This window comes from Mus pahari, chromosome 23 (assembly GCF_900095145.1).
Source record: "Mus pahari chromosome 23, PAHARI_EIJ_v1.1, whole genome shotgun sequence".
Classification (NCBI taxonomy): Eukaryota; Metazoa; Chordata; class Mammalia; order Rodentia; family Muridae; genus Mus; species Mus pahari.
The window spans coordinates 4,100,621-4,118,354 of record NC_034612.1 but is presented as its reverse complement, the minus strand read 5'-3'; the positions used below and the strand labels follow the sequence as shown (position 1 = coordinate 4,118,354).

Sequence of the window (17,734 nt, the reverse complement as noted above, 5' to 3'; positions counted from 1 at the left end):
TTCAGGCATCCAAAAATTACCAACAGGCCTGGTTCTCTCCGGTAGCTCCCTCTGTGGGACAGGTTTTCTCTCTGCCCTGCAGCGCTGGAGAACTCTGATTGGCTGGGAAGGATGCCGGATCAGGAGAAAAGCAGTAACTGATGTTCGAGAGTCAAGGCCAAGCAGTCCCTATGAACAGCTAAGCTGTGGAGTGCGGTGGTGGGGTGGGGAGGAGAGGAGGTCCCTGTGCAGGGCAAGACTGTGGGGACAGCCAATTCCCAAGTGTGGCTCAGCAGTCCGGGCATATCACACCTCTGTGTCACTGAGAAGGGGCAGGGCTTGACAGTCAGACAGACTGGACACCATCCTGTGTGACTGTGGGCAAGTGTCTTGACCTCTCTGAGCACATGCCACCATCGTGATAGAAGGGGATGGGAACTGGTGGGAAAGCTGCCAGAGGGAGATTCTGGGGGGAGCTGAGAACCGTCTACCCCCGCCCCCCCCTGCCGCCAACTGCCGGGCTCCTCTCCACAGAGTAAATCAAAGCCAGAAGCTTCCTTCAAAAAATAGTTTATTTTGCAGATCTCCCGGCAGCCTCCTCAGCACACCCAAGTGTTCAGGGCAGCAGTCAGTGACGGGCTGGGCTTTCCTCCACATCAAGAGGACCTTGCCCAGAAGAACCCTTCATTCCCCAGAACGTCAGCGACAGAGTGGGGTTCTCCACTCGACCCAGCACCCCACCATACCCCCCGCCCGCAGCAGGAGCATCTCATTCAGGTCCTGATGCTGTGGAGCCTGCCGGTGCTGAGAAAGTCTCTGTGAGCGGATCCAGAGTTCACAGCACAGTCCTGGATCACTGGCCCAGAGCCGTTGGCTCCTGCTGTGGCATCAAGGCACAAGGTGAGGAAGAGTATTGGCCATGGGTCCTGGGAGGGGCAAGGGGCAGCCTCTCTGCGCTCAGGCAGTAGGGCACTCGGTACCCTGTGGGTGGCCGATCTGCAGGAGGCACCGAGTGAGGTCCAGTCCTTGCTCCACTTGTAAGAGGCCTTACAGAGCTCGGGAACCGAGGAAGTGAGTCTCCTCCAGCCACGAAGGATGCAAAGCGTCCTGTCCGTTTGTCCTTTATCTCTGGAGAACCTCTCTAATGGGACAGCCTGTTCATAAGATGGTTGTCCTGACTCTCTAGGGCCACTTGGAGAACAAAATATCACTTTATTCTCTTAAATGAAATAAAGAAGGAAGGAAGGAAGGAAGGAAGGAAGGAAGGAAGGAAGGAAGGAAGGAAGGAAGGAAGGAAGGAAAAAGGAAATCATTTTGCCCTTGCTAAGTGTCTAATAAGCCTCATCACAAAAAAGACGTTTTCTTGGGTCTTGTCTGGCGTTCTCTTTGGCCCATTTACTCCGCTGATGAGGGATGCAAGGAACTGAGTGCAAACCAACACGGTGGTACAAGTGTCTTGTGATCAGACACTGGATCCCCATCTCAGGCCAAAAACACAAGGAGCTCGGCGTGCCTGGTTCAGTTGGCCTCAGAGAGGCATCGGCAGAATTATCCACTGGGACAAACCCCAAAGTCCCCAGGTGAGGAGAGGCTGTGCCCGCCTAGCAGGGGCCCAGGGAGGGCCTTCTGTCCAGGAAGACGCTGGTCAGGAACCACAGCTACATTCGGAGTGCTCAGGGTGGCTCCATGAATTTTCCCAAAATAAGCCCCAGCGTCCCACGAAGGCCTGCCGCATGGCCATTCCCACTGTCCGGGGTCCTGGGGATGGCCAGAGTTGCTCATCAGGGGGAAGCTGGGCTCTCTGTGGTAGACAGCAGCTGAGCCACCTGTATCCGCTCTGCCGGCGTGAGATGTTGGCTCAGGTAGGCCACGCAGTCCATGGTGACCTCTGGGTGTTCTTGAACCAGACTACAGGGAAGGAGAAAGATGGGGGGAGGGAAGTAGTCACGCTTGCCACCCAGTTCAATGTCTCTAGGTGTCCTTGTCCAGGCTACCTCTAGGTGTCCTTGTCCAGGCTACCTTGTTGCTCTTGAGTGGGCCAGAGCCAAGGGTTGCTCTTGCTGCGCTCACACAGGGGAGGGGAAGGGAAGGGAGGGGAGGGGAGAGGAGGGGAGGGGGAGGGAGGTAGAGAGAGAGAGAAGGGACAGACAGTCCTACAGGTACACAGGATTCTGTTGTGGGGACAGAATGCCTCAAGGTGGCATACACAGCCCTTTCTAGTCTCCAGCTGTGTGGTATGATCCGAGGTGTGACATACCCCTGAGCCCCAGCTTTACACCCTAGGCAGGGTTCCAGGTGTCCCGTGAGCCACCTCCTTAGAGGCCACAGAAAGACTGGGAGAGAAGATGCCAGTATCCTCAGGTCTGGGGTAGGGTCCTTACCAGCCAGGTGCTAGCCATGACACAAGCCCCACCTCACGCCAAGCCACTCACCTCTGGATGGTCTTGAGGACAGAGTCCCGCTTCAGATAATTGATGTTCTCACGGATGGTGGAGCGCAGGCCGTCTCTGGCTGACCAGTGCTGTTCCAGCCACTGGACCACCACCTGGTTGCTGTCCCACAGGTAGGCCTGGGGATCAATGGGTACAGTCTACCTCAGACGGAGATGATGCTGCAGGGGCGGCAGCTGGCAGCCCCTAGACCCCCGGTGCCTGCGTGCTGGGGCTCCCCTCTCCCTGCTCAGGCCCACCTTGACGGCTCCCTCGGTCTCCACGAACCAGCGTCGCAGCATGGACTGCGTGTGCTCGTGGTTCAGCTCGGGGCTGGCTCGGAGGATCTCCTGCTTCACCTGGGCCTCCAGCAGCAGCCGGCGCAGCCTCCAATAGAAGAAGGTGCGGGCTGTCTTCCATTCCAGCACATCCTGTGGACATGGCCACCTGAGCACCCACGGAGGAGCGGGGGAGGGGGCGAGGAGGGGCGGAGGCGGGGAAACGGCCAAGGCCGTGCCCCATGATAGCTACCTGGCTCCTGCCCACCTTGTACTCTAAGTGGGGATGTCCAGTGTAGGGGGATGAGCACCTGCGGGCTCCTGCTGACATGCTCAGACCGAACCGCCCACACAGCCCTCTAAGCCCTGGATTGGATCCATCCCAAACCCCGATGTATTCCTCTGCGTCCTGGTGGTGGCCATGGGGGACCCTTACAGATATGATTCCCTTCTCCAGCATGTGGCCCGGGGTGTCGTGCAGGTCGGCGAACTGCACTGCCACCTGGTGGTAGATGGGGAGCAGCAGTTCCTCCCGCGCCTTCAGCTGACCCTCCAGCTCCTTCCGGTCCTTGTCCGGGAGCTGGGCTTTCCCTAGGGTGAGCAGACAGCAGTTAGGACTTTCAGGGGCTGTGAAGGGGTGGCCATGTGGGGGCTGGGGTGGATTTTCTTGGGTTTTTGTTTTATTTGAAAAGCCACGAACAAGAGGCCCTGCCCTGTGAGAGTCTGGGCTGCGATGCCAACACTGCTCCTGAATCAAGTTGTCCTGTAGCCCTGGAAATGCGATCGATCACAGCCCCGGGACAGCATGTGGGTGAAACCCCAGCCTTGCCCCGGGCTTCCGCATACCATTAGGTCTTGTCTTCAGACAGATAATAAATACAGTGGAGGTATGATAACTCCACGTCACAGTTCTGCCAGGGGAGGGGGGGATGGGGAGGAATGAAGACAGCACTGTTTTAACAAGGAAACCCACACTTAGAGTCCTAATAAGGGGGCCATCGAGATGGCTCAGGGGAGAAAGGGTGCTTGCTGCCAAGCCTGATGACCTGAGTTTGATTTCCGGGACCCACATGGTAGGAGGAGAGAATAGACTCTTGCAAGTTGTCCTGACATCCACACGTGTGCTATGGCATACACACACACATACATGCAGACACACACATACACACAGAGAGAAACAGACACACAAACACAGAGACACACACACATACACACCCACACAGAGACAGACATACACAGAGAGAAAGAGAGAGAGAGAGAAACACAGACACACACACACAGAGACAGACAGACACACACACACACAGAGAAACAGAAATAGAGACAGACACAGAGAACCACAGAGACAGACATACAGACACACACACACACACACACACACACACACACAATAAATGTAATAAAAAGGAAAGGAACCTTATAAGAGGTGTTTCCAGACAAAATGCCAATTCTACACAAACCCAAAGTCACAAAGGTGCAAAGCCACATCCCAGAGGCCCCGGTCATCCAGACATTACACACTGTAATGACTGACATCAGAGGAGTGAAGCAAAGAAAGGCATTCACCAAATAAAATCTATAAAAGTGTTTCTCTCTGGCTGGGGACTCTAAAGGGACATTATCATCACCATGTTCTGGTGTCCCCCATGGGCCCCAAATGATTCGACCGTGTCACACTATGCTTGTGGGACAGCGCGCTGACTATGTGATCACAGAATGAACATCCCTCACCTCAAACGCTCCGGAGCCTGAGCCTCTGGGCGCTGATTGCCTGCCACCCCCGGCAGAGGAATGTTCCACCCCTGGCCCCAGAGATGGGCTGTGGTCAGAATACAGCTGTGAGAATTAATTTCATGTTTATATCTGGGTCCCTTTGCCAAGCCATCTCACTGAGGACACACAAACCGAAACTCCCCCAGATATCTGCCACCTGAGATACAGCACTTGCAGAGTCCCTTGGTAGGGGCTGATAGCCAATGTGGGCTGGCTTTGGGGTCTCACAGTTTGACACATGCTCATTCTACCCATAACGCACTAGAATCGGAGCCTTTGCTGACCTGCGAGTGGCACCTATGTGGCCTGGGGATGGAGTCTGTGTGACCTAGAGGTGGAGCCTGTGTGATCTGAGGGTGGAGCCTTGTGATCTGAGGGTGGAGTCTTATGACCTGGGGGTGGAGCCTGTGTGACCTGGAGCCTGGCACCTAAGTGACCTGGGAGTAGAACCTGTGTGACCTGAGGGTGGAGCCTGTGAGATCTGGGTGGGTGGGGCTTGTGGGACCTGGGGTAGAGCCAGTGTGACCTGGGGGTGGAACCTGTGTGACCTGGGGGTGGAGCCTTGAGATCTGGGTGGGTGGAGCTTGTGGGACCTGGAGTGGAGTCAGTGTGACCTGGGTGGGTGGAGCCTGTGACCTGGGGGTGGAGTCTTGTGACCTGGGTGGGTGCGGCTTGTGTGACCTGGGGTAGTGCTTGTGTGACCTGAAGGTGGAGCCTGTGTGATCTGGGGGTAGAGCCTTGTGACCTGGGCTTGGCACCAGTGTGATCTGGGCATAGAGAATGACCTGGGGGTGAAGTCTGTGTGACCTGGGGGTAGAGCCTGTATGACCTGGGGGTGGAGCCTTGTGACCTGGGCGTGGCACCGGTGTGATCTGAGCATGGAGAGTGTGTGACCCACTTACCCAGCTGTCCCACGAGCTTCTTACACACTGGGTCTAACCTCCTTATGGTCTTCACCAGATCTTTCTTCCGGAACTTAATCTCCACCGTGCCCTCAGGCTCCAAAACACCTCCCCTGGACAGAGGAGAGGACAGGGGGAGGGGCTGAGGACAGACACTCCGGCCCTGGGCTCTTCCCCCCTCCCGTTTTTTTCGAGACAGGGTTTCTCTGTATAGCTGTCCTATAACTCACTTTGTACACCAGGCTGGCCTCGAACTCAGAAATCTGCCTGCCTCTGCCTCCCAAGTGCTGGGATTAAAGGCGTGCGCTACCACGCCCGGTTTTTTCTTTTTTTTTTTCTTTATTTGCTTATTTCTTTGAACGCCTTATGACTTTGTGTGTGTGTGTGTATCTGTGCGTTCATGCCTGTAAAGATCATAGGTCAATGTAAGGGGTCCACCTTACTTTTTGAGGCAGGGTCTCTTCACTGATTTGGTTAACTGACTAGCCAGCAAGCCCCATGGATTTGCCGATCAACGCCCACTACCAGCAGGGCCCTGGTTGGTGCACACGGCCACATCCGGCTTCTTACCCTGGCCTGGGTTTGTCCTCTGGGGCCCTGACTGACTCTGCCACGACAGTGCAGGTGATACACTCACCTGCTCTCTCTGTCCGCGTACATCTCTATGCACAGGGGGTTGATGGTGGAGTCCAGGACGACCCAGGAGCCCCCACGGAGCTCAGCACAGGGAGGGATGTAGATGAGAATGGGCTGCTCATACAGGCGGAGACCATCCACGATGTAGGCTCCAAACTTCAGCATCTGCTCATACATGTCTACAAAGCCAGGCCTGCTTAGGAGACCCGGGCCCCAGTGACGGACCCACAAAGCCTGCAGCCTTCTCTGCCCTGGGCTCCTGAGGGAGGCTTGGAGAGCCTGGTCTGGTTCCCTCCCTCATCGCCCATGTGACCTTGGGCAGGCTGTTCTCCTGCAAGGGCGTGTCTTCATCTGTCAACTCAAGCGTGGGGACTGCTGTCTTCTGAGATTCCCAAGCTCATCCACCTATCTGGTACCCACAGCCCCCTCTGCTCTGCGTCCCCACACCCTATTTGGTGACACTGCAATACGGTGACAAGGGCTTACGGGTGGGACCAGGGCACAGGATCCTCGCCGTGGTCTTCTCCATTCACAAAGGAGAGGTTTGGGGACACAGAGAGGTCACCCAGATGTGCCTCTCTCCCACCTCAGCTCCTCCTTCAGTATCTGGGGACCTTATCTCTCTGGATATTTTGGGTGATTTAGAGAGACTGCAACTATAGCTCAGCTCTGAGGAAGGTGGATGGACATACGCCTTCCTCATCCACACAGGAAGACTACCCAGGAGCTCACAGAGCAGACCTCTCCACACAGCCCTTCACGTGACCCCAGGAAACTCCCAGGGTTGTTGAGAGACACCACAGTGACACATATGAAAGGGCTGGCTTACCCTTCATGCCTCCGGAGAAGCCCCTCCAGTTGGCGAAGATCATGAGAGGCAAGCGCTCCTTGTTGAAGTCCCTGATGACCTGTGCCGTCTTGTAGGCCGAGTCGGGGAACCATACCTGGCCTGCCTGCTGGATGATCTGTGCACAGAGTCATTGAGGTCAGACACTGACCCTGGGATGTAGGGACCACTGCGCCTATGATCACAGCTTAGTCCTGTACTGTTTTATGTCGACTTGACACAAGTTGGAGCCATTAGAGAGGAGGGGAACCTCAACTGAGAAAATGTCTCCATGAGATGGGGCTGTGGGCAAGCCTGTAGGGCATTTTCTTAATTAGTGATTGATGGGGGAGGGCTCCGCACACTGTGGGTGGAGCCATCCCTGGGCTGGTGGTCCTGGTTCTATAAGAAAACAGGCTGAGCAAGCCATGAGGAGCAAGCCAGTAAGCAGCGCCCCTCCATGGCCTCTGCATCAGCTCCTGCCTCCAGGTTCCCGCCCTGACTTCCCTCAGTGATTAAAGTTACATGGAAGTGTAAGTTGAATGAACCCTTTCCCCCCCAAGCTGCCTTGGTCGTAGTGGTTTTGTTTGTTTGTTTGTTTTAAGATTTATTTATTTATTTATTATATGTAAGTACACTGTAGCTGTCTTCAGACACTCCAGAAGAGGGCATCAGATCTTGTTACGGATGGTTATGAGCCACCATGCGGTTGCTGGGATTTGAACTCCGGACCTTTGGAAGAGCAGTTGGGTGCTCTTACTCACTGAGCCATCTCACCAGCCCCGGTCGTGGTGTTTTATCACAATAGTAACCCTTACTAGGACATGTACCAGAGCCAGGGCTCCCAAGAGACCTACAGCATGGCCATACCCTTAGGACCTCAACGGGTCCCCTATTCTCATGCTCAGCCTGACAACGCAGGAGTTGAGACCTCGTTGCAGCTCCCAGGAACAGGAGTAGAGCGAAGGAGGTATGGGGACCATTACCACCCTGGAAAGAAACCCAGACTATTGGAATACGTGTCCTGTGGAGATATGGTAGGGAGAAAGGCAGCACCCCGAGACCAGTCCCTACTCAAGGCCTCTGCTCGCAGAAGCTTCTCTGAACCGGATGAAAGGATCCACTCCGGTCCCCAGTGGTCATGGTTTCCAGCCCCTCACCTTGGCCTCAGAATCCAAGTTGGCAGGGTCAGCAGGGACAGCCACCTCCACAGGCCGAGTCTCCACAGCAATCACTCCCACGGGGATGCCCCCCAGCCTGCAAGTCAAACACACATGGGCTCGGCGCTGGACTGTCTGCAGGCAGATCTCAGGGCCTTGGGGTCTACCCCATCTCCTGACAGGCCTGTCCAGGTGGGAATGAGGGCTGGAAATGGAGTGAGCTTGCTGCAAGGCAAAGGGGCAGCACCAAGTCGCTAAGGATCATGCGGAGCTACGGGTGCCCCGCTAGGGTAAGAACAGTCAGGGCAGGATTGTGCCAAACCCACAGGAGCCGTCTGTCCCTCAGGCCGAGCATCTAAGATGGCAACTCTGAACCACACATAGTTCCCAGCATCCTCCTCTCACTTCAACTTCAGATTTTTGGCAGTAGGATGAATTCTGAGACTTTGCACGTGCCGGGCAGGTACTTTGCAACCTAGCCATTTCCCCATTCTGAATTATGACTTAAATCATCACATCTGGCCAGCAGCTACACCCTGGGCAGCTTGGGCACCGAACCAAGTCACACAGGGAAAAGGCTGAAACCAGCCAGCCAGGAGGGGTGGCACAGATCTGTGACCCAGCTACTTAGGAAGCCAAGGCAGGAAGGCCAAGAGTTCAAAGCCAGCCTGGGCCACACAGCAAGACACTGCCTTGAAACACGCAGCAAAGGATGTTGGGATACAGCTCAGTGATACGGCTTTTTGCCTGGCGTGCACAGGGGGGGTCTGGGTTCCAGCCCCGGTACTCAAAACCAGGGAGGGGGTGAGCATTACCAAGTACCATAGGGCCTGGCTCAGATGGGACCATGATGTCACACCTGTCAGCCTGGGTTATCAACAGCCGGAGCCACGGCTGCACCTCTGTCCTTTACCCGTGCTACAACACTGCCAGGGTGGAGCGCTCTCCCCAGGGACAGCTCTGTGGTGGCATGGTTCATTCAAGGATTGTACCAAAAAGGTTTCTAAAATAAACAGGAGGCATATAACTAAAGGCCAACGACACACGACTTCACAACGTGTGTGTCTGTGTGTGTACACACGTGTGCTATGCTGAATGTGTGAAGGGTCCTTTTGGGGTCTGTTGCCTTCCACCTTCGTGCCGGTCTTGGGGCCTGAACTGTGGGACAAGCGTGTGATCTGCTGAGCTATCTCGCGGTCCTGTGCCTGTAACTATGCTGTCCACTGCCCGTGAGACCCGGTACCGCGTAGGGAGCATGTGACACACATGAAGTGTCCAGCACAGCACCGCTCCTGTGGCTGCAGCAATCCTTTGGACTGTATTATCATCTCCATGAGACAGACCAGGCTGTGGAGGCCTGGGGAAGGTGGAGCGTGCTGAAGCCTGGGTTTGTAGCTGTGATGTCACGATGACATCATGCCGGGAATCCGAATGGTAAGTTAGAGAACCCAGCCTGGGCCAAACTGGGAGGGGAAGAGCGCCCTGGTGACTGGAGAGGCGCAGAGGTGGGTGTGACATGATGAGGTGGGCCACTCGTCTCTGGAAACATTTAACACCCCCAGAGATACCTTCTGGGGGGTCCTATGGCTGTGGGACTGAGGGGCAAAGGTCACAGCCCCCACAGTAGGAGGCAGAGGCTCTAAGGCCCAGGTGGGCTCCCACTTCACAGGTGACTTCACAGTCCATGACATGTTTCTCCAAACTAGTTTTCTTTCCTTTATTGTTGAGATCCTAATTTAATTACAATGTTTCTCTCTTCTCTTTCCTCCATCAAACCCCTCCCATTAGCCCCTTCCTTTCCTTCAAATTCATGCATGCATTAAAACATGTATGCATATATACATATATATTCCTGACTATAACCTGCTCAGGCCGTGAGGTTACTTGTATGTATGTTTTCAGGAATGAGCGTTTGGTACCGGATGGGGAGAACCACCCCTCCTGCTCCCAGCTTTCCACAGTGTTCAGCTTGCATTTTTATTTTTTGAGTCTGTGTGTGGTGTATGTGTGCATGCATGTGTGCACATGTGTGTATATGTGTATGCATGTGTGTGTTGTGTGCACACATGTATGTGTTCATGTGCATACGTGTATGGCATGTAGGCATGTGTGCACACATATATGTGCATAAGAGCACACTTCTGTGTGCACACATGCATGTGTGTGCACACGTGCATGTGCTCATGTGTACATGTGTGTGGCATGTAGGCATGTGTGGGCAAGTGTGCACACATGTATATGCATTGTGCACATGTGTGTACATGTGTATACATGTGTGTGTAATGTGTGTGCATGTGTTCATGTGTATATGTGTGTGGCATGGAGGCATGTGGGGGCAAGTGTGTGTGCATGTATGTGCACGTGTGTGTATGCGTGCACACCTGTGCGTGTTTGTGCATGTGTGCGTGCATGTGTGCACCTGCATGCAGATTTCACTGTCTGCTGTCTCATTCTCTTCCTTGTATTATGACCCAGGGTCAGTCATTACCTGGAACTCTCCACCTCAGAGTGGTGAGCAGCGTGGCTGGGCTCTGACTCCCTAACCCTAGCACTGACATCACCTGGCTTCTCATGAGGTGCCAGGGATCCGGACTCGGGCCCTCCTGCTGGCGTGGCAAGCACTTCTTAGCTATTTCCCCATTCCTCCATTTTGCCCTTCGCATTCAGAAAAACCTATGAACCAAGAAGAGAGGGCCCTGGCAGCCCCAGTGAGGCTGAGAGGCGCCGTGCCCAGTGGGCAGACGTGTGCAGCCCACCGTCTCAGGTTACCTTGCTCGTCCTGTCACCACGGTCTGGGCCCAGGGTGCCATGATTTCCCTGAAACTGCCGTGGTCGAAGAATCCGCTCTGCCAGGTCCCCTTCAGAGCTGTGGGCAGAAAGATGGAGGCCCTGGCTGAGGGCTGGGGAGGCCCGGGGGCTGCCTGGTGGGGCACACTGATATGGCCTTGACCTTACAATAGGCTGTGTTCTTTTCTACTGAAGACCACACAGAGTCTAAAACTTTACACACACACACCAAACAAAACCATAATTACAAAAGCTACATCAAGATGGGAATTCATTTCTGAGGGTAGTTGAACTTTCTCGGGTCATAGAATGCCAGATACGCTGACATCCCAAACACAGCCTCAGACAGCCCCTCCCCAGAGGCAGGGTTAGAAAATGCCTTCTTCCCATAAGCTGAGATCCCAGGAAGGGACCACCGACCCTGGAACCTTATTCTGGCCCCCTGGCTACAGCTCAGCATCCCTGAGAGGAAGCAGGCCACCCCGTGTCCCAGAGAGGCACACAGTGACATCAGTACTGCAGCCATGCGGACCAGGGTTGGGGCAAATGGCTGTCATTCTGACAAAGAGTTGAAAGGCCCGGTAGCAGGCAACTCAAAGGGCACAGTAGAGGCTGGATGCCTGGGAACAGAATCTGCTGCTTCAGCCTCTGACTTGGGACCCAGGGCTGGCTCCACAGGACACAGCACACAGTGGGAGATACCACTGGAGGGAGAGCTCTATGAAACAGAGAAGCCATGGAGATCCTTCTGCTGTGGAGAGGCCCCTGTCTGCACAACCACACAGCTGAAGGCACATGAACTTCTAGACCTGGGCCAGGGGTGACAGGACAGCTCAGTCTTCCTGTCTGGGCGGTCCTCGTAATACATCATACCTCCAAGAGACAAAGGTATTCCCCGGGGAGGGAGAAAAACGTGCGTGCATGCGTATGTGTGTGTGCGCGCGTGCAAGAAGCCAGTTCCCTTGTGAAGTCTAGCCAGAGGGAGAGGCAGGAGGGAGGTGATGTCACTGAGTACTTTAGGGAGGTAAGCCCTGGCCAGTGCTGAACTCTAACCCTTAGCTCTAGACACTTGAGCTGTTTGCAAGCCGTACTAGTCCACGGCCCAGGAAAGGCAGAGATTCCAGTCTCCAGTCCCACCTTTGACCTCACATCCCCACCCCCCGGCCGGGAGATGGGAAATACAGAAACACTTCCATCAAAGAGGCCCTTTACGGTAGACCCACTAAAGAGCCCCAAGTCTGGTGGTTCCCCCCTCCCCCAGGGAACAAACTTAGGGACTTACTTGGGTGAGGCCTCCCTGCAAGCATCCACCTGGGGTCGTAGGGAGCTTTGGTTGGGGTGAATTCAATTTCCCTGTCGATGGGGTCAGAAGGAGTGGTGATGGGGACCGGGCTGCGATTGTCCTAGAAAAGAAGGCCAGGGCCATCCGGTCTGCGGTCTGCTTTCCCCTCTACGCACATCTCTAGCAGTGCAACAGCACCCCTCGCTGGGGCTTCCAAGCCACTGCTCCAGCTAGAAGATGGTAGTAACCGCTGTCTACATTTTTCTGAAACTTAAGCGCCCCAAGTGTGTTAGAGTTCGGATAGAGAATGGGAGCCACTCAGGACCAGCATTATCTAGGCAGGGCAATGGAAGAAACGGAGACCCAAATACCTACCTAGTCAGGACTAGTTAGAGCAGTCCCGTGGGACGACGGATAACTAATCAGTAGAGTCCAGGGTAGCCTTGCAGGGGAGACCCTGCAAGGGGCCAAGCCCTGGGCATCAGCCCCCCTCATCACCATGGTAACACACTTCCCAGATGAGGAAAGATTGGGAGGATTACTGCTCCTGACTAGGAAGCCAGGAACGGATGAAGGATGTCTGTGAGGTCTGAGGCTCCCTTTTGTCCAACGTCACCTTTTTTCAAAGGATCGGCAGACAGCGTCCCCACATCCCCATGTCCTTACAACATACTTCGGAGCCTCCCCCCAAAGCAACGCACAAGGCTGGGTATCAGAGAGGGAGGGTGGGCAGTGCCTACCCCCACAGGCGCCCAGGCTTCAGGTTGCCAGGGAACACCGCACCTTCGGTATATATGACAGCCATTCCAGAATGGTGCAGACCCCCTCGAAGTCATCTGGCACGGTGACGTGGGAGACCCCGTTGGTGTGCATGATCTGCACGCCACCCAGCTGGTTGTTGGACGTGTAGACCTCTCTTCCCAGGACCTGCTTTGACACAGCATGGTTAGCGAAGCCACCCCATCCTGCTGGGTCCTCAGCTATGGCTGCCTGTCAGGATGACCTGGAAGATACTAAAACGCTCGCAATTCTAAAATGCAGTCTAATTTGGGAACCGTCAACGCCCCTGAGATCAGGACAGCTAACGAGTTTCGGCTTCAACAGCAGGTCTGAAGCGGGTCTATCTGGGTGCCGCTGCAAGAACCACACATGGAGCATCTCCGTGGGCTTTGCGTGGGCATTAAACACAGAGAGTCCAGAGCCACGTGGAAAATCCTGCAGGTAACAAATCATGCTCAAGGGGAATTAACTGCAGGTGAGCCAGAACACAAGCGCTTCTACCCCAAAGCATACAAGATGCGAGGCTGCTTGTGGGGCTTTTCTCGATTTCCTGCAAAGTGTGACGCCACTTAAGTCATATTTTTAATGTAAGCTGGAGAATTAGTTCCGGGAGGGCGGGTCACCGGGGATCGGGAATCTGCAAACTGAAAAAACAGGGCTCGCTTCTGGAAGGAAACTGGTACAGGAATTCCACAGTGGCAGCGGCTGTGGTGGTTTGTATGAAAAGAGCTGGGCTGGTAAGATGGCTCAGCAGGTAAGAGCACTAACTGGTCTTCTGAAGGTCCTGAGTTCAAATCCCAGCAACCACATGGTGGCTCACAACCATCCATAATGAGATCTGATGCCCTCTTCTGGTGTGTCTGAAGACAGTTTCTGTGTATTTACATATAATAATAAATAAATCTTAAAAAACAAAAAAAAAAAAAAAAACCAAAAAACAAAAAAAAACAGCCAGATAGGAAGCACCCTTGTTGGGGGTGTGGCTTTGTTGGAGGTGTGGCCTCTTGGAGGTGTGACCTCATCAGGGTGTGGCCTCGTTGGAGGTGTGGCCTTGCTGGAAGAGGTTCCTCACTAGGGTGGGCTTTGAAGTTTCAGACACTCAAGCCAGGCCAACTGTTTCTTCCTGTTGCCTGCCCATCCCAATGCAGAACTCTCCGCTACCTCCTCCAGTACCACGGCTGTGTGCCACCATGTTTCCCGCCAGGGCAATAAAGGACTGAACCTCTGAACCTGTAAGCCACCCCCACCCCCCATTAAATGTTGTCCTTTCTAAGAGTTGCCGTGGTCATGGTGTCTCTTCACAGCAGTGGAACACCGGCTAAGACAGCTGCGGAGTAAGATGTGACCAGGTCCCCACGCCATCCCTCCCCTACGGCACCTTGTTGAGAGCACCGGCTCCGGTGAGGATGATGTGGGAGTTATCCACCTGGATCACCCGCTGGCCAAGCCTCACCAGGTAAGCCCCGATCCCGAGGGCGCGGCAGGTCACCTATGGAGAGACAAATACATACAGAGGGCCATCTTACTGCACACTCACAGCTGGTAGAACTCTCTAAAAGATAATCCTCCTGCGTCTGCCTCCGCCTCCCCCTCCGCCTCCGCCTCCCAGGTGTGGGGATTACAGGTGTGTACCACTGCTGGCTAGAATCTCCTTTTCTTCTGGCACTGCTCCAGCTTGGCTTCTGTTATTATCTGCACATTAAACACTCCTCAGAGGCCCAGTTAGAGGGAGTAGAAACCTGTGGGCCCTGTGAAGGTCCCTAGGGGACTGGAGGACCATCACCAGGAGAACTGTGAGAGCCCAGCAGTTTCCTTTGACCCTGGCTACCTGGCTGAGCAATGATGCTGCTCTCTGCCTTACGTCCCCACAAGAGGCTCAAGTCATCAACCACGAGACCTCGTGGCCCCTCTGAAACTCCAAATTAACCTTCTCTCTTTATAAACTGAGTACATCCTGGATTTTTGTCATAGTTGCAGAGAATAAACATAGCGATTTTTATCTGAAAAGAATGGAGTCAGCCGGGCAGTGGTGGCACACGCCTTTAATCCCAGCACTTGGGAGGCAGAGGTAGGCGGATTTCTGAGTTCAAGGCCAGCCTGGGATATAGTGTGAGTTCCAGGACAGCCAGGTACACAGAGAAACCCTGTCTCGAAAAAAACAAAAAAAGAAAACCAATAATAATAATTTTACATTAATTTGTGTGTGTGTGCGTGTGTATGTGTGTGCATGCATGTACTTGTTGCAACATACATGTGAAGGTCAGCGGGCAACTGCAGAGAGTCCCTCTCCTGTCATGGAACAGGTGTGGTTCTTGGTGGCAACCACCCTTGCTGCATGAGCTATCGTGCTGAGCATCTGTTTTTTAATTCAATTTTATACTTGTTTTTGTGACAGGGTCTCAAAACTATGTAGTCTTGGCTGGCCTAGAACTGCTGCAGAGGCCAGGCTGACTCCAAGGGATTCTCCTGCCTCTTCCTCAACAAACCACAGAAACAGACTTGAGACAGCTGTCAAAACTAAGACTTGAGCAGCGGTTAAGAGCACTGACTGCTCTTCCAGAGGTCCTGAGTTCACATCCCAGCAACCACATGGTGGCTCACAACCATCTGGTAATGAGATCTTACGCCCTCTTCTGGTGTGTCTGAAGACAGCTACAGTGCACTTATATATAATAAATAAACCCTTTAACAAACAAACAAAACAAAACAAAAAACTGAGACCTAACTGGGCTCTGTGAAGTTACGGTTTCAGGTGCTGTCGTAGTGACAAACTGTAGTTACATGCAAAAGGGGAAGACTAGGCGTGGTTGATCCCAGCACTCAAGAAGCTTAGGCAGCAAGGGTCACAAGTTCAAGGTCAGCCTGAGCTATATAGCAAGACCAAGTCTCAAAAGAGAGAGCAATGGGCCTGGGGAATGGCTCAGCCAGAAAGTGCTGCCAGACAACCATAAAGACTCGAGTTTACTGCCTGGGAGCGGGGAACGGAAAGTCGGGAGGGGTAAGAGGAGTTCAGTTCACCAGGGACTGTCTGGAAAACACCGGGAGAAGCCTCCTAAAGAGCAGGTTAAAGAATGGCCACTGAGATGCCGGGCATGGTGGCACACGCCTTTAATCCCAGCACTCGGGAGGCAGAGGCAGGCAAATTTCTGAGTTTGAGGCCAGCCTGGTCTACAAAGTGAGTTCCAGGACAGCCAGAGCTATACCGAGAAACCCTGTCTCGAAAAACCAAAAAAAAAAAGAAGAAGAAGTTACGTTTGAAAGCATGGGTGACCAAGAAGTGGGAGAAGCAGCAGAGACAGAGACTGACAGAATCCTGGCAAGAGGGAGAAGAGGAAGGGTATGCAGTCACGGCTGGCCACACTCAGAAGCCAGGGATGCCCAGTTGGGGGTCTCTGCTCTCTGGTGTCCTCCTCTAGGTGTGTATACAGTACAGCCTGAGGAGTCACCGTTTCCTGTATCTCTTGCACTACACCCCTGCTGTGAATGAAGCATTACATCTGGAGAGGATTCTATGCCTGGTATATCCTCACTGTCTGCAGAGTAAGATTTAAGGGTTGTCTTTATGAAGGTGGTGTAATCAGATGTCTTATTCTCAGGAGCATAAATAGCACAAGTATCTTCCTTGGGGGAGAGTGAAGAAACCTGTTTTCTCCTGCGGCAATTCCAAGAGGAGCAGACTGCATGCTGAGGACTCTACATGGGGCGTGTGTGAGTTTAGATCCTCAATGGCCATGTAAAACTCAATTCGCAGCTGTAACCCCAGCGCTGGTGAGGCAGAGCCAGGAGGGCCCTGGGGCTCACTGGCCAGCTGTAGGCTTATTGGAAAGCTTTTGACTCAGGGAGACTCTGTTCCCCCCAAATCAGGTGAAGAAAATGCCTGGTGTTGACCTCTGGCCTCTACATGGGTGTGCACGCACGAACATGCACACACGCATGTGCACGCTCACACCGGAGGGAAGCAAGGGAAGGAAGAGACCAGGGAGGCGCTCACCATGCTGATGGTGACCGTTTTCTCATAAGCCAGGGAAGCTTCTCCTGCTATCATGCCCGAGCCCCTCAGGTTCTCCACACCCAGGCTGGCATCCTTCCCGATGACATCCACGATGACATATCTGCAAGGTTCAAACAGGGCTCAACAACAACAAAACAAAAACAGGAAGTGCACGTTTCCCACAGGTCTGAGGTTGGGGGGAAGGGGAGAGGGAGGGGGAGGGAGGAGCAAAGACAAAGGCTAGGACCCAAAACAGTCAGAGGCAACATGAAGATGGGGCTCGGGGCCCTGGGTACCGCTTCCTAAAGGTCAAGGCGGACCTAGATAATGACCATCCCTCACTCAAACAGAGGCTCTTAGCGAGACACACCCTACCCCACATCCCACAGGAAACTAGCTTAGCCTTTGGTCTATGGAGAGTGACCTTAGTCATGACCCCAAGGGTGAGACACACTGGCCAGCTCCCATTGGAAATTAACAAATGTTAGCATGTTGGGGGCTCGGTAGGGCTGTAGGAAGATATTTTGCCAGCTACGTTTAACTGAGTTTCCCAAACTTATTTTACTATAGATTTAAAAACATGTCACATGTCATTTACATTCCAGAACATCACCTAGCAAATACTGGCTTTGTTGGATTCCCCAAAGAACAGACCCCCCCCCCCCACCTCAGAGACCACTGTATCTTTTTGGATAACTGGGTCATAAGATGTGAACCTTTTCCTGGGTGGTGGTGGCACACACCTTAAGTCCCAGCACTTGGGAGGCAGGGACAGGCAGATCTCTGAGTTCGAGGCCAGCCTGGTCTATGGCATGAGTTTGAGGACAGCCAGGGCTACACAGAGAAACCCTGTCTCAAGAAAGACAGAGTGAAAGAGAGGCAGAGAGACAGAAAGACAGATAGGGCTGGGC

At 53.8% G+C, this 17,734-nt stretch overlaps 1 protein-coding gene across 6 annotated transcripts in view; it reads right to left on the bottom strand.

The window, feature by feature from the left end:
* Positions 1-544: 544 nt before the first annotated feature.
* Acacb (acetyl-CoA carboxylase beta) overlaps positions 545-17,734 on the bottom strand; it is a 106,193-nt gene continuing 89,003 nt past the window's right edge. For all 6 annotated transcript variants that reach the window (XM_029533563.1, XM_021186638.2, XM_029533565.1 and 3 more), the window contains 13 exons: positions 16,824-16,944; positions 14,211-14,321; positions 12,836-12,979; positions 12,053-12,173; positions 10,753-10,849; positions 7,984-8,080; positions 6,827-6,962; positions 5,999-6,176; positions 5,362-5,474; positions 3,123-3,277; positions 2,669-2,839; positions 2,412-2,548; positions 545-1,887 (listed from right to left, as the gene is read on the bottom strand). In XM_029533563.1, coding sequence (XP_029389423.1) covers positions 1,761-1,887; positions 2,412-2,548; positions 2,669-2,839; positions 3,123-3,277; positions 5,362-5,474; positions 5,999-6,176; positions 6,827-6,962; positions 7,984-8,080; positions 10,753-10,849; positions 12,053-12,173; positions 12,836-12,979; positions 14,211-14,321; positions 16,824-16,944 — 1,708 coding nt within the window. In that variant the 3' untranslated portion in view covers positions 545-1,760. The remainder of the gene's footprint in view (positions 1,888-2,411; positions 2,549-2,668; positions 2,840-3,122; positions 3,278-5,361; positions 5,475-5,998; positions 6,177-6,826; positions 6,963-7,983; positions 8,081-10,752; positions 10,850-12,052; positions 12,174-12,835; positions 12,980-14,210; positions 14,322-16,823; positions 16,945-17,734) is intronic.